Genomic DNA, 16,892 nt, shown 5'->3' with positions numbered 1-16,892 from the left:
TGAATATGTAAAGCGCTTTGGAGTCCTTAGGGACTAGTAAAGCACTATACAAATACAGGCCATTTACCATTTCCAAAAGTAGAATGGGAAGCTGAGTTTTCAGCTGTCAGGCCCCTCCTCTGCAGAGCCAGCTCCCAGTTTGGATTCAGGAGACAGACAGCATTTTTATTTTTAAGATTAAGCTCAAACCTTTCCTGTTTGATAAAGATTAGTTAGTGCTAGATTATCTGTGTAGGTTCTCAGTCACCCAGGTCATCTCTTAAGATTAGGGCTTAAAAAGGTGACCCTGAACCATCCCTCAGTTATGCTGCTATAAAGACTCAGCTACTGGGGGACTTCTTATACACTAAGCCTACCTTCTCCACTTCCCTCTTTACATTCCTCCTCCTCCTCCTTCTTTTTTTAAACTTTGTCTTTTTTCCTTCATACAATCCCAAAAACAACTCATATGTAATCATCTGAGTTTTTGTTTTTCTCTCAGATATTATAGGCTCTTGGCCCTACTAAAGCGCCGTGAGATGGCTGTTGTTCAAATGAAATAAATATTAGGCATAAATGAAGGAAATTTCTGCAATTTAAAGAAAAAAACAAACAAAAAAAAAGTAACTGGTGAGAGTTTAATTAATTTTTATTATTATTTTAAATTTTGTGGTTATGATTCTAACCACAGCAGCACGGTAGCACGGTGGTAGCACAGTTGCCTCACAGCAAGAAGGTCCTGAGTTCAGTTCCACCATCAGTGTGGAGTTTGTTCTCCCCGTGTTTGTGTGGGTTCTCCCCGGGTACTCCGGCTTCCTCCTACAGTCCAAAGACATGCAGCTGGTGGGGATAGTTTAATTGATTCATAGGTGTGAATGTCAGAGCGAATGGTTGTCTGTGTCTCTATGTGTTAGCACTGCAACAGACTGGTGATCTGTCCAGGGTGTACCCCGCTGGGATAGGGTGACAGCTGGAATAGGCTCCAGCTTCCCCCGTGACCCTGAAAAAGGATAAGCGAATGGATGGATGAATCTAATGACTTACATGTCTATTCCACGATCTATATTATAATTATGGACAACATATTTCTTTAACGCCCTCCCAGGTCATGCAGGTTGACTCATACTAAGGACACTGATTTTGACAAGCTTGGCAGTCGGCCTTGCTGTTAGGTAAGGTTTAAAGGGTCAAACCGCCTCGACGGTGATGGACATGATCCCCAAGTCAAACAAACAGCAATGACAACATGGAAATTATATAAACCCATGCTTAGGTCTTGTTGAATAACCTGCTGAGGTGACTCATAATAATGAATCAATACCAAAGAACTGGGCTTGGTGTAATTGTTTTAACAGTATCTACCTTAATAATCTTTGTTAAAAAGTCAACAAAACTTGTCTAGTCACATTCTCAAGACTATTGCGCTGGCATCTTTTGCTGAATGTTTAAGCGTCACCTTAAACAAAAGTCACAGAAAGTTTGCATCATTATTTGTTACACGCCATGTGACGTTATAAGCATTTAGACACACCAAGCCATCTCTGACATCACAGAGCCAACACCTGTGAATGTAGAAAAAAGCTGACACTCGTTATAGTCAGTCAGGATCATCTATCATAGTTCTGTACAGTGTCAGGGAGACTGGATATTCCTTATATGGTCATCTCTGGCCCATAGCTCTGGCTGTGAATAGAGAACCCTCGTCCACCTGCGTTTCACGTCTTCTGTTTGGAGGGGGTAACCAATCAGAAGAAAATTGATTTCTATTGACAGGTTGTGATTGGCTGCACCAAGATCCAGTATAAGAACTATGGTGTGATATGTTGCTACTCTAATAGAAATGCTGAATAAAAACAAAGCTGACAATAACAACTGTACATCCTGATTCAGTAATGGCATCTAAGGAAAATTGTGTAATTCAAGACCTGACAAGAAAAGAAAATGTATAGATAAACTTGAATTTCTCTCGGAAAACAAAAACAGGACTGCAGAGGAGCAGCAGCATAGCACAGAGAACTACTACACTGCTGAATTTCCCAAAGATAATCCATAAACAGGGAAAGAGTTAAGAAAACTTTATTGCAGGCTTTTTTCAAAGGTCAGTATCTTAAGTATGCAAAGCTACATCTGGACGAGTGGCTTTGGAAACAGGTGCTATGAACAAATTAAGTTAAGAAACTGATACTGAAAAGCAGTTAGTTTCTGAAATAGGACAGTGTTGTAAAGAACTCTCAAAATTTAAAGCAGTGGAATAATGATTAATGTGGTAAAATGATGAACAATAGTTATATTATTAATTATACACTAATATTTATCTTGCATTCTTAAACCTACTTAACAAATGGCAGATAGTACCACCAGCAGTGTGCACTAAAAGTCTTTATTGTGCAGAAAAACTGTCCTATCAGTATTTTACTATATTTGATGTTTTTGTTGCATATTACCATTGTTTATAGTTTAATACACTGATTAGACATCATATCCCTTAAGCTATTCAAATAATTGTAGGGTTCCTCTCTGTAATCCCAACAGTCTTGTTGTCATCTTTCTGGCTATGCATTTTTCAACTTACCTGGCAATGTTTCATTTCTTTAGCTTTAGAAGCTGAATAAACATATTACTGCAGATCTTGGCAAATATTTTCACTGTCTAATAGTGTTAGCTGTAAAATCTAAAGCTGTCAGACATTTGTAATGAAATAAGTAAGTAAGTAAGTATAGATAATATTCGCTCTGTTCTCTAGCAGAACAGGCAGCAACCTAAAATTTGGCAACAGCACCAACGGTGCTGCCATCCACTGAATTTGTAATCTGCACAGTTGTACCCCAACTTATGTAACAGCTGAAGTCACTCAGCTATCCTTGTAGTGTTTTTTCCAGTTTTATTTCTTGTCAAAGATGTTGAAATTTCCATGTTTTACAGTTTCCAACAGCCTTCAGTATCTGTAAATTTGCCTGTTATATTTTAAGCTGTCTTTCTCACTATCATATGGCTGCTGCTATGGTTTGGTGCTGTGTAAATAAAATTGAATTGAATTGAAAGTCGTTGTTTTTTTTTTTAATGTTTTATTCTATACTGAAAGATTCATCCATAGTTTGACCCCACAGATAAAAACACAAAAGATTTTCTCTATTGTCTGAGCTTTACAAAGTGTTAAATTATATTTTCTCCTTAGATTATAACCCATCTCTAGAGAACATCTTCCGTATATTTGCTGGTGACAGGTTATTCTATGTTTCATACACTGTAAAATCTAATATTCTGTTTAATTAAAAATATTAAGTAGGCTGAACTCAATTTTTAATCAATTTGTTATTAGAACTCAATTTAAGTAAGTTACCAGTACTTTTTATGCAAAAACGCTGATCGACTTAATTTATTTGAGTTGTCTTAACTTAGAAAAACTAAGTAAGCTGGAAATGTTGCTTCTCGGTGCAGAAGGATGAAAGATGTGTTTTGAAAATACCACGTCACTACCGTCCTCCTCCCTCTCAGATCAGTCCAGATGTTCATGGTACCAGCCTTTTTTATGGAATATGTTGAGCAAACCTGGAGAAGCTTCAGCTCAAGATATTATTATTGTCATTGCTGTGGATCTTTACCTGATACACTGACTTGGTGAGTAAATGTTTACTCTTATTCAAACTGATTTTGTGGCATCTCTTAGTTTAGCACCAGGTTTATAATCTTGCTAGCTAGTTAGTGTTAGCCTAGTGTTGCTGCTGCTGCTGGGCTCATGTTACTTACAAATTAACACCACAGCCTTAAAAACCTTATATAAAATTATGTCTGTGAAATTTTCTGTTGATTGTTTGAAATAAAAAAAAGTGAGATAAGAGCCCAGACAAAATTTTTCGGGAGGTGCAGCCATTAGGGGTGGGGTGTGGGGGGTATTTTCAATCCATAGCCATAACTAACTATATATATAATGTTTAACCTGAGTATCAAAAGACCGCAGGGGGGTTGAAAACGATACAAGAGTTAGCTGTGCTCAGCCTTGACCTCCCGGTCAGCTATCGCGCTGGTGGATAACAAAGCTCTCCGAAAACGTTGAAGCACTTTTGCAAATATGTGATATTTTGATAAATTAAGTAGATATTTGAGCATTACACAGCTACATTCTCGCCTGAAAATATCTTAAAAGTTTATTTTGTTACCCAGAAAGGGTGATCTGGGGAAAAGGAGGATCGCATTTGTCCACCGCAGTTGTCAGAGCCTGTGTATGCCTACTTGTGTGTACTTGTCTGGTGGACTTGTGATACGTCGGAGAACAAGTGCTGTTCCAATTCACCTGAGCCTGAGATTGTCTAAATTTGAGTCTGTTCTATACCAAATGCATAAAAAAAATGTTTTGAGAAAGCAATTAAGTTCATGTTCCAAAAAATATGATTGTTTGCTTGCAGGACACCAGGAGAGATGAGTCCTCCGTCACAGATGGTGTGGTCAGTGAAGATGGTCGTCTGCAGGTTCAAGCTCATTGCATCTCCAACCCACATCCACTGCCACTGTACTTAAGGGAATTTAAAGACTTTCTTCTGCACTTACATTTGGTTCACCTCGATCCATGATAGTCATTCAGGCAGTAATGCCTGAATGACTAGCCATCCTTAAAATATTACAACATTCCAACATTCCAGTTCATGTGTTGGAATGAAAAACAAATGTGTTGTTTAAATTAGAGACTGCACTTGTGACAGAACAATAAATATTTTATTTTGATTATATAAGTAATGTAAGTACAAAACAAACTTGTGGTAGGCCTAAACTTGTTTTCTGAATAATTAAATCTGAGACTTTGTTTCATTGTAAGATTATAACAGTGATGGCAATATAATTGTTTGTTGTTCAGCAGAAGATATGTTGGCTGTTATACTTTGTTGTGTTTGAAAATAAAAGTTGGGCTGATTTTAACATCATTACAAAAAGTGTTGTTAATTATTTTTAATCATATTCAGGTTACCACAAATTGTTTTTTTCATTTAGTTGAACTTGAAATGTTTGACAGTAGGTAAACAATAAGTATTATACAGTCAGAAATATCAAGTTATTCTTAATACTGCATACTTGCAATGAATAAGTTGTCCTAACATTCATCTTAAGTAAGCTTTACTTAGTTTGTTTGAGGCAACGAGTTTGCATGTTTTTTTTGAGTTCTGGAAACCAAATAGATTTTTACTCTGTACTCAAAGTGAATAAGTTGCCTTAACTTAGTCATCTTAAGTAAACTGTACTCAATTTTTTGAGGCAACGAGTTTGCATAGTTTTTTTGAGTTCTGGGAACTAACGAGTTTGTAGAGTGTACTCAAAATGAGTAACTTAATTATCTTAAGCAAACTCTACTCATTTTTTTTAGTTCTAGGAACTATTGAGGCTTTACAGTGTACTCATCATGGGTAAGTTGCCCTAGCTTAATCATCTTAAGTAAAACTTTACTCAATTTTTTTTGAGGCAACGAGTTTGCATAGTTTTTTTGAGTTCTGTGAACTAATTAGATTTTACAGTGTACAGTACTTGTGCAGTATGATCTTTAACAAGGCTCATTAATTTGAACAAGTTTGATTTCAAGAATAAAATGTTATTGTGTTCTTGAAACTTTACCTGCTTTACAATTGTCATGGTCCCCGTGCCTTGCTAGCTGACTCTGTGATAGGCAACATGTTTTGGGTTTTTTTTGGTTTTTTTGCTCTCTCTGTCTCTCTCCTCTGCCGGGGTGGTGCACATTACAGGCTCCCGCCCCTGGCCCCTGTGTGTTTGTGTGTGTGTGTGCGTGTGTGCCTGCCCGCCCGCCCGCCCAAGAAATTTAATCTGACATTTATGTCCAGTTATATTTATCAGAATATTTGTATCAACCACAAATAAAATGAGAACAGTATCTGATGATCTGCATCAGGGGTGTCAAACAAAAGGCAGAATTGGCACAACAAAGACTCAAATCTGGGCCACTGGAAAGCTTTGGAAAAAAGAAGGAGAAGATAAATTTTGGACTTTTAATTGTAAGTTTTGCAGCTTCTCCTACTAATAATGACCTTCCCCATAGCCATTCATACTAATCAATAAACAATTAAATGTCAGAAAAGTCCTGTTTTTATAATCTACTATGAAAAAAATCAGTTTTTGTTTATTTTTAGAATGGACCAATAGTAAAAAAAAATAAAAAAAAATACACATTTCTTTCATTTACTACAGCAGCATTTCATTGTCATTTAGAAAAACTACACCTTTTCTTTTTCTAAATGTGTAGTTGGACTTCCTTACACTGACAGAAGTGTGGCCCACTGCCTCAGGTTAATTTGACATCCCAGCTCACATAGAGTTTTGAATCCAATACTGACCCCTGTGGGACTCCACAAGCAATGTTCAATCATTTTAACACTATTGAGTTCCTGTTTCTCTTTATTCTTTATACTTTATTCTAGTTGCTCCATGATTCTTCGCCGTGGAACTACTTCCACAGTTTTTATCCGATTTTCGCCATTCAAACTTTAAAAAAATTTCTGCTCTTTCTGCTAATGCCGAAATATGACTTTTGGTACTCATTACTTCTATACTTTTTGAGATATTGAATTTTTCATGCAATTTTTTTGCCCATTGACATGAATGGACCACATCATCAGTGTGGTCACTGATTTTGCTTGCCGGGTTGAGCTGTGTTTTAGCTCAGTGAGATGAGCAGCCGTTCTCAGAGCAGGAGGCCTGGGTTCAAATCCTGCTTATGGCAACAATTTTTTCAGTTCACAGTTAAACTTTTTTTTTAACCGTTTTCAATACAAATTTCAGCTTCTCACCCCTTTTCAGTAGAATTTTCTGTTTTTTCACCCCTTTTCAGCTCCCAGCTTTTTCAGCAGAAACCTCTTTTCAGCACAAGTTCTGCTGATTAACCAGCTTGTGGCAAACTTTCCTTTCAGGAGATAGTTTAACTTTTTCACATCTTTTCAGTGCAAATTTAGGCTTCTTCACTGCTTTTTAGCAGAATTTTTGGCTTTCACCGCTTTTCAGCAAAAATTCCAGATTCTTTAGCTGTTTTCGGCACAAACTTCAGCTTCTTCAGCTCTTTTCAGCAGATTGTTTTCCTCCTTCTGCTGTTTTCAGATTCCACTGCAAGGCATTCACACAATTTTTTCTAGTGCTGTCTTATCTCCACAAATTGTTGCCTTAGCTTTCCACCTAGTCTAGTGCCACCCCTCTAACACCATACCTTTCCACTTTATTCATTAAAGCCTGGTGATCAGTTGTGTCAAAATCTTCCTTTAAGCTGATAAAAGCTCCAGCTGCATACTTTCTTTGATTGATACAATTTTAGTTAATGCAATGGATCTTGATCTGTAATATTTTGTGCTTAGTTATAAATGTATTCAGTCTGTCAATGAAAAGAGTTTATTTCAGTATTTTAGATATTTGTATGAGTAGAGAATTTGTGGCGTCTGTCTCTGGATTTATACAAAGGGCTAACTGCTCTCACTAATATCATAAAGAGTTGAAAAAACAAACCAAATGTTTAGAGGTCTTAGTTCACAGGGTTACCCAAAAATAAACTGGCATCATAATTTGAAAGTTTGGTCATGTTTAATATCTGTTACACACAGTTAATTTTTATGTTTTATTGTTTTCAATTTATGCTCATTTTTTTTAAATAATATCACGTATAAAGAAACAGCACAAACTGTATCTTCAAACAAATCCGAGGCTTCAGATCTACCAGACTAATTTCATCACACATGACGGGCACTGTGATGAGGCCCAGGGCTTCTTGCAGATAATGAACACAGATCAAAAGACAGTGTGGAACATGGGAAAGTCATCCAGTTCAGATTGCATTCTTTGTCTTTCTATTAGCAGATCATTTTTATCTTTCCATTTAATGTTTTGCATCAAATAAAATGTTGTTTTAAATGAACAAAAATCAGAAAAACATCATCAAAACTTCTCTCCAAAAAGAAGCAAGGATGAATGACGGCCTCTTGTTGAGACATTAAGCAGATACAGTTATGTCTACGACTATTTATACAGTGACACAGTTTTTGTCAATCTGGTTTTATACATAGTCTCTCATTTTCAGAGACTCAGAAGTATTTGGACAAATAGCGTAATTTTAAATAATGATGTGACCCCAGCAAACACTCAAGACACTCAGCATGCTTGTGACCGTGTGTTTATTTACAAAATGTGCATCTCTGCGTCCCTCAGTCCCTTTATCCTTTCCCTCAAAGAGATGCTGCTGTAGCAAATCCCTCTATCCCTTCAGTACTATTCAGACTTCCAGCTGTCTTCACCTGTCCTTCCTTCCTCCAGGTCCTGACGTCACTGAAATAGGGACAGTGTAATTACGGAATTGCTTCCAGCTGCCCTGCCAGGCTCCCTGGCACTGCCCCTTGAGCCCACTGGACCACCCAACCTCTGCAGTGGAGCCGCGAACCACACCTCCGCCACAAATACTTTCTAATAATTGTGGTCAACTACTCTCTGAAGTCTACAACATTTCCAGATGCCATGGTGATCATCTTGACCTGGCTTGTATAAACAAAATAGCTTCATTTGCATTCAGGTTTTCAATTATGAATTTGAAATTCAGGGAAACTGATAATTATGGCCAGGACTGTAGCTGGTTATATGCAAAGGTCATAGTGGTTCAGCTGTCAGTTGTCATCGCTCCAATGAAAAGCACCAGTTCTCTTTGGGCACTGTCTGCTTTAAAATACTAAAAATACTAAAGTCCTGCAATAAAACACAACATATAATAGCAGAAAATTTATCTTAGATAAAAATTAATTATTTTAAACATGAAAAGTGTCTTATGTTATTTGAATGTCTGTGTTTGTTAAGACTTGAAATACCAGGTGATAGATACACATTTTCATATTACGAAAATAATTTGCACATTACATTCAAATGCAGTTATGTGGAAAAGTTTTCACAGGGCTGTCTGCAGTAAAGTCGTGAATCATTAACCTGCAAAACCACCTTCAGCAGCAACTAATCATTTTCTGTATGTGTTTATCAGTCATATCACTGTTCCTCTTTGAAATGATGCTTCAGGTCGTTCAGGTTAGGTTTGTGGCCATTCGTTTATGGACAGCTCTCTTAAGGTTCTGCCACAGCATTTGACACCCTAATTTTTTTCTTTTTCTGGTCTTCAGAAAAAGGTGTAGCCAAGCTTTATGTTGCAGACAGATCCGTTCTAGAATATTTTAGTGTTGTGATGAACTAGTCTGAATCTAAATGCAAAGATCAGACTCAAAGATCAGCGACGATTGGCAGCTTTACAGAGTTCATTGAATGGTAGTGAGTTATTAACGGGCAACAGGTAAGTGACGGGGAAGAGTAGCTTCACTACAGGGATGCAGAGGAGCTCTGCTGCAGGGCGGAGAGGGTGTTAACTGCAGTCCAGGCGGGAGGAATTGATTATTGCGGAGCTTATGAATATTTCAGACAGTCTTACTTGTTAGGATGGTAAATTGAAGCTTTGGAGGAACACTTTGTCAGCAGGAGAAAATCAAGGGGTGTCAGAGAGGTGGGGGGGGGGGGGGGGGGGGGGGATCAGGTAGGTTGTGAATGGCTAATACCTTTCCTTTGCAAGTAGCAGAGAAAACAAGCAAGAGCAGGCAAAATTTGCCGGAGGTGTCCACAGTCCACAAGTGAGTTGTGTACCAAACAAACAGGGTTCCAGGAATGAGTCTGGACTGAAAAGGGAGATAGAGAAACAGGTTTAACAGGCAAAGAGCACTGAAACAAACTAGTAACAGAAGAGGGCTTCCTATCACTATGTTGGCAAGAGGACTGGGGAACCCTTTAGCTTTAATATAGCCAACAATTGATTTCTATATTCAGAATAGCTATGGGACGGATGGCTCAAACAGGAACTTTCCTCCCAGTCGGGGAGGGGAATCAGCAGGTACACAGAAGAGTTCATGGATGACTCAGTGACTCCGAAGTGCCCGGGTCCTGTGGCTGCAGAACAAGCCCAGATGTCAGCACCACCGTGCTATGAGTTGGTCTGAGGTGTTGATAGGTTGTATTTTGTTTTGGCTTAAATTACATGTCGTGCATTATAGCCAAGTGTCTCCAATGTGATTTTACCTGTCCAAAGGACATCGTTTCAGAAGTCTAACTGACGTCTGTAGCGTCTGACATGTAGCTCTTTGGTTTTCTGCAGTTTCTCTGAGCTGCAGGTGAATTTGCTGAGTCGTCCATTCCTGGGGGGGGGGGGGACTACCAAGTGCCATGAGTGTTTTCCACTTGTAAATGGTCTGACCTGACTGCTCCAGACCAGCAAACTGCCAAAACCTCTGCCTTCATAGAGGTGCTCCCGCTTACTGATGATCAGTTAATCGATTGCATTCGATTAGTAACCCATAGCCTCGCCTTATCCCCATCATTCCTCATTCCAAACAGGATTTCTATTATCAATACTTGTACTTCAGCATAAACATTATTTCTGCGGTGTGTTGGTACACATTTTGGTTTATGAGAAACACACATTCAGTCGAAATGCGTGCATATACATCAGATTTAATTATAGAACCTATCAAAGCATTTTTAAAGCATGATGCAACGTTGTTTGGGATTTTTTGAGAGAGAACAGTAGGGGGAGCGCCTCCACAATAAAAAAAAAGTCCTCCTCCTTACCTCACATAGTTTTACTAAATTTGTGTTACTAAATTTGTACCACTTAGAAGTTTACAGTGAAGTCTATTTACATCACCTACGGGTCAGACTTTAGCCCAAACTTAAATAATGGCAGTTTCGCTTTGTGGGTCAAATCAGACCAAACTAATGATATAAAACACTTCTTATTATCGACTTTGACTCTTGGCGCAAATCCCCATTTACTTTTTGCAACATTACTCTCGTAAAAGAAATATTCCGACTGGTGAGTTCCTTCTTCTCCATCCGTGAAAGCCATTTAAAGTAGAAGAAAGTATATCTTGGCTCTCCTGCCTACGATCCTTAGCCACATTTGAACCAATGGCAGGACAGACGGCTCTGCTGTAGCCAATGATAAACCGCTGTTGAGTGCGCACTCGTTTGGCTGACGACGACCATGGAGCGGAGTAGTGTCCTCTTCGGCGTTTCAAACTTTTAGCGTTTAGTTTCATTTCGGGCAGAACGGTAAGTTTAAAACCGCTTTTGAGCAAATTTCCTTTTTTGTTTTCTCGTGTGGCGACTTTTTCGGATCTAATTCTCGGTTAAGATAATTAACTTAGCTTCGGTTCTCGACCGTACACTGGAATCCACTGAGCTGAGTTTCTCATCAAGAAAACAAACCTCACCTTAAACATTCCTCATGCTTTTCCCGAAAGCTTTTCTGGCTTTAAGTGTTGCTGTAAACGCGGTTTACGTCTTGGTGGGACTTTTGGGCCCCGCATGAAGGGCAAAATCGGTGCGCCGTCGGTTCTTTTCGTATGTTAGGCCGTCTTTTGTGCCAACCTGCACTTCTGCTTGAGGTTAAATATAAATGGTTTGGGTCATTATTACTTTAGTCTTCTGTATGTAAGCGTAATGCGGTCCATTTCCTATGAATGAGCCTCAGGTGTGCGTAAACGGCTTCGCAACTTCGCAGTTAAAGGAAGCTGTTTGGACTGTTTTTGTTTTTTGTTTTTTTATGCCCAAATAGTTTGTCCTTAGAACAAAGAAAATATTTGATCAGTGGAAGTTTTGTGTTAATATTTGTTGCTTTCTGAATTTGCAGGAGCGTTTCCCTGAGCTGGAATGGGGGAGATAGAGGGTTCATACAGGGTCCTGCAGACCCCTGGCACAAGACTGGGAGCCCAGTTCAATGCTGGGATCAGCACTCTGGAGCCGGGCCAGAGTCTCAGTGGTAACATGGTCAACAGGAGAATAAGCCAAGGCAGAGGAATACAGATCCGTGTGCAGGGGCTGGACGACTCTCAGGAGTTCTTTGATATAGAAGTAGGTTCTACTGTGTGTGGTTCGTGCATCCTCGTTTGTTTACTTAAAATATGTCTCCGGATTGCTCCATCTTACCTTGGAGGCCTTGGTCGCCCTGGTTTGTGTGTGTCTGTGTGTCTTGGTGACAGCTGCCACATGGCTTTGGTGCTGAAATCCCTTCCTCTTTAAGGCTTCTTATTGGGGCAACTTAGTGTAACTCAGCAGGGCGCCTCTTGGTTTCTTGGCTGTGATTTCTGCTCCAGGTCCAAGTGGTAGCAGTTCTCTTTACTGTCCCTAAAGCTTGACTTCCAAAGGAGTAGGTATTAAAAGTTAGGAGTCTGGTCTTTCTGGGTTGTTTTTATAATTCTTTTTTTCGGGGGGGGATTTACGAAGTCTAAATTTTACAGAAGCATTTGGTTACTCACACAGTCATCACACACAGTGTATAAATCCTAGCCAAATATTCTTGCTTTTGTTTTCTTCTATTCATTGGAATTACTTTAGAGAAGTTGATCCCATTTAAATACTCGCTGTTGAACAAACTTTGAGATCCATGCTGTGACTCTGCTTTGCCATGTCTGCTTGCCAAGTTGCAGCAGGAGTCACCGAGAAGGCCAATAGGAAGCAATAAGGAAGCCACTCTATCAGAGCATGCTTCCTGGCTTTTTATGTGAAGGGGAAAACAAATCGAAGTAGAGTCTGTACAATGATTAAATGCTCAATTCAGTGGCTGGTTGATGGTGAAGTGTAATAAAAAGACCTGGCAGCTGCTAATTGTGTTCGAATAGGTTTGTATATTTATACTTTCCTGTGTGTATCCTAAATCCTTGTGTAGCCACAAGAGTTGCAGTTCAGGAGTACTGCTGAGGCAGACGTTTCATAATCTTATGCACCATATGTTGTCTCAAAGTCTTAAGCTAATAGCGCGTAACGGGCATATGTTAGACTTGCATGGAAGCAGACCTGTGTGCTGTTCAGTCTGAAGAAAATTTAATTGGTCTCAAGAAAATGTGGTTCTCTGAGTTCTGACAGGCTGACTGAGGTCTGAGTTCAGCGCGGCTCCGCACGTGGTGTTGATAGGAGGTGGCAGACCGAAATACATGGCTGCAAAAAGAGAATGACGGCAGTGCTGTTGTCAAGCAGACTGGAGTTTACCAGGAACAAGATGGCCTCTGAGAGGCTCTGTTGTTCACTGCTTAATATTTCTGTTCATTCATTGTGAGGAGTCGTGGGCTGGTGGGTGAATAGTTTTTATCCTTGTGTATTGAATGGCTGCTCAGCTAAACGCATCAGAAATGTGCGCTCAGTTTGTGCCTATTTGTCCAGTCACTTCAAAGAGAACTGATTGAGCCAGCACAACTTTTCCTATGCTTTTAATTATATTTTTTTTTCTCTCCCTCGTGGAGTCCGTGTGCAAAAATAGATACAAAATTGCAGTGTGGAATGTTTGCCATGGTTGTGGCCTTCAAGTAACTGCCTCCCCTCATTGTGGTGTTTTGGTTGCTCAGCTGCCCAAATATCTTGTGTACAGTCTCCATCACCTGCCATTTACTGCCCCTCTTACTGTACAGTGAAGCAAAAATACACTTCACTCAAAATTACACACAGGAAAGCCACAAGGGATTCATCCATTGTGCAAATTTTCTTGATATAGATGTTCTTGTTTTCTGCTTTGTTTTGTGTGGTTTCTCTGAGTCAGGGGGGATAAATGTATGGGAACATTTTTGGAGTATTTCTGCTTTGCGTTGTGCTTTTAAAATGTAGATGCCGCATAATTTATAGATTTTGACGTCTTTTGATTACAATATTCTGCTGATATATTGGTGCATTCCTAGAATAACAGCTGTCATTCTCCATATTTATTTCTTTACCGTTACATCACATCTTTCATTACGTGTGATAACTCTGAACTGTAAAATCATATTGCGTGCGAAGGTGTTTGTATTTCTGGCCATATAATGTCTTTAGCCTGGACCTAAGACAGTCCAATCAGATCAGTCTTTGATCTGCTGGCCTTCCTCTGCTGCAGTTACCTGACATGGGTCATCATCAGCAGACATTTGCTTGCACGACTCTTGTCCACAGACCCCTCCCACAGCCACCCAGCACAGGAGAAAGCTCAGCCTTGTGGTTTCTGGACAGGGAGGCTGGGCCAGCGGGGCAGGGGAAACACAGGCCTCTTTTATCCAGCACAGCCAGCCCCTTTGCTGGCCTTAACTTCCAGCTTAAAACTTGCAAAAAAAAAAAAAAGGGCAGAGAGTGGGTTGCGGAACCTAGCTGTGTGAAAATGCGTTTATAGTCAGGGTGCTGGTGGGAGGGAATCCAGGCAGGCTTTGCTTTAGTGTTAGCAAACAAGCACATAAATAGCAAGGTTGACAACCAAGAGGGGCAGTTCAGAGGGAGCAGTCATGGCTAGTACAAAGTTTGAGCCGAGGTGGTGGGGGAAGGGGACACGGTCAGGAGTGAAGCCCTGTCGAAAGTTGGGCCGAGGAATTCCAAACCCCCCTGGCCTGTCCCTGAAATCACATTTGGACTAACTAGATAACTCAAACAGTGTAATTCAACCGTGATGTGTGCTTTAAAGTCCTGTTTCATCTGTGAGCCGTTCTTGCAACGATGCAGTCGGTGTGAAATGCAACAAAGTGTTTAATTATCCTTTAAAATGGATGATTTACACTAAAGTTAACAATACACAATTTTCCTCTGGCCCAGAGTGTTATTTATTCAGATTGTCATTTCTTTAGAGACATTTTTACATGGATTTTTAATGAATAATTGTTTTGTGTGTTGAACAATTTAGATGAATAAATGGCACTACAATCCAGAGGGGTAAAAAAAAAACTTATTTAAATTGTGTGGAAGTTTCTGGCATTAACAAGAGATTGCAAGATCGAGACACATGGCACTCTTGTAGAGGAAAAACTGTTCAAAACCTTATTTTGGGAGCAGAAAAAGCAAAGATTTTTAAGAGTTTTTTCCCCATCTGATCTCACTAATGATTCTATGCATGTAGTTTTTATGTTGCGTGATGTTTGAAATTAAAGTCAATTTAGATAATGGTTTGAAATGGATAGCTAAATAAGTTCCTGGAAGTGTTGTACGATGGTTGTCCAGTGGAAAGACTTTCTTCCAAAGGGAATTTGGATAAAGTAATGTCAGAGTGGTGTATCTCAGTTTGTTATCTGTGGCGTCGGTTACGCGGACATGCTCACAAAAGCAGTAATCTTGTTCTTCATACCAAACACAGGCTGAGAAGCATTCGGCTCTCATCCCCACAAAGCACTCACGCTACCCCACTGTGTACTGAAGTGGCTAAACTATCTAATGGCTGTGCCTTGAAGGACTTCTTGTTAAATACCTCAAACAACTCCTCTCTGCTCTTACTGTTATGGTAATCTTTCCTGCTGCAGGGAATAATTTACCACCACCTAAAGAGGATCCACCTACTGAATTTTTTTTCTTCTCCTTTTTCTCCCCTCATGTTTTAAATGCCAAGCAGAGGCTGTAAATTCTGGGTTATACAGGTGACTTGAGCAGAAGGCACTCTGTAAAACATCTGATCCCGATTACCACCTTCCACAGTTGATTTGCCAACAAACAACATGACTGCCAGCTGTCCACGGGCGTGTCCTAAAGCCAGGCAGCGAGAAGAAGGGAAATTGCCATTCAGTTATAAAATCCATCGAAGAACCTGTTTAACGTCAAAATGTATACCACCGTGAAAAATGACAGTGTACCTCCCACTGTGGCAAATGCAAGCCCCAACACACCCCTGCTGTCAGTGGGAGGTTCTGCTAGAGCCCTCTGCCTTTCACCGTGATCTTTAAACAGTGTTTAACCTGTCATGCAAGGTACAACAAATCCCTGCATTTTTGAATTGCACCTGTATTTTTTTTCCATTTCCCCCCCTTGAAATTCTCTGTGCATGAGGAAGGCAGTCCTCTCCCTTAGCAGGCTGTTTTTTAAGCTTTTACTTGTACTCACCCCTGCTCCCAGCGCACATACACACAAACAAGGGGAGATTTGTCTTCCAGAGAAACATCTGTTTGCCATAATCCCCCGCTGCTTTTGGAGCTTGATTGGGTGACCCATTGACCTGCCTTAATGTTGGTGTGGAGATGAGACTGTGGTCCACACCACAAGTAGGGTGTGAACAAACTCTGCATGATCTCGCTGTCACATCACAGATGTGACTTTACTTAAGATGCCAGGAGGGCTTCTGCGGTGCCGCCCATTGGTTTATGATACATTAGTGGCAAAGAAGAACTGATAAATTACATTTAAAGGTGGAGTTAAACAGCAAAGTAAATTTGGATTATTTTTAATCAGTTTGGCCAATTTTGGTAGTAGATTTTCATGCTTTCAAAAGATATTTATATCTAGAAACGGGGCTGGATATGCCCATGCCATTTAGTTTCAACTCAGTTTTCTGTGTCAGAGGCCTTCACGGGTCGGTACAATTGTTTTCTTATCTATGACTCTGAGAACTCATAGTGTTTCTTTTAAAGGCTTTCATATGACTCAGGTGTGCAAAAGCTCCACCACCATGATACTGATGTCACAGTGTTGCAATGTTCAACTGTCAGGAAAAATAAGCCAGCACTGATAAAGGAGCTGATAAGCTCGGAGGCAAACAATTCAAATGGATTGGACAGTTTGGAACCAGTTTAGATTCCAGGCCCTTCCAAAAGAATGAGTCATGTGATTCAACAGCTAAAATATGGATTTATTGGCAACCGCGACTAAAAGTCAATTTCATTTTTAAGCCGTTTAACTCTGACGTCTGTGTAGTGTAAAACTTCATTCGTACTGTGGTTGCTTCTTGGAGTTGTCTGAACTTGAAGACTGCTTTTGTACCAAAATGTTTGCTTTTGGTACATTATTGGCCAATTTATATTTGTAGTTTATAAACTTTTAAATTCAGGCATTTTTCATAACATCTACTTTTATCTTTCTTTTTTTTTTGTTGTTCCACTGTAAAATACTTCAGCTGTACTTAAACTGCTGCAGGGTTGCCAACATTTAAG

At 39.7% G+C, this 16,892-nt stretch overlaps 1 protein-coding gene across 5 annotated transcripts in view; it reads left to right on the top strand.

The window, feature by feature from the left end:
- The first annotated feature begins 10,953 nt into the window (after positions 1-10,953).
- The window catches only part of farp2 (FERM, RhoGEF and pleckstrin domain protein 2), a 30,364-nt gene continuing 24,425 nt past the window's right edge, over positions 10,954-16,892 (top strand). For 4 of the 5 annotated variants that reach the window (XM_086281798.1, XM_086281796.1, XM_086281797.1 and 1 more), the window contains exons 1-2: positions 10,954-11,085; positions 11,666-11,886. In XM_086281798.1, coding sequence (XP_086137924.1) covers positions 11,686-11,886 — 201 coding nt within the window. In that variant the 5' untranslated portion in view covers positions 10,954-11,085; positions 11,666-11,685. The remainder of the gene's footprint in view (positions 11,086-11,665; positions 11,887-16,892) is intronic. The other variant, XM_086281799.1, reaches the window with a different exon arrangement.

Source organism: Aulonocara sp. 'chitande type north' Nkhata Bay, linkage group LG23, assembly GCF_057382095.1.
Source record: "Aulonocara sp. 'chitande type north' Nkhata Bay isolate Kocher_YH1m ecotype deep benthic linkage group LG23, A_spYH_male_GT1.1, whole genome shotgun sequence".
Lineage (NCBI taxonomy): Eukaryota > Metazoa > Chordata > Actinopteri > Cichliformes > Cichlidae > Aulonocara > Aulonocara sp. 'chitande type north' Nkhata Bay.
This window is presented reverse-complemented; position numbering and strand designations above follow the sequence as displayed.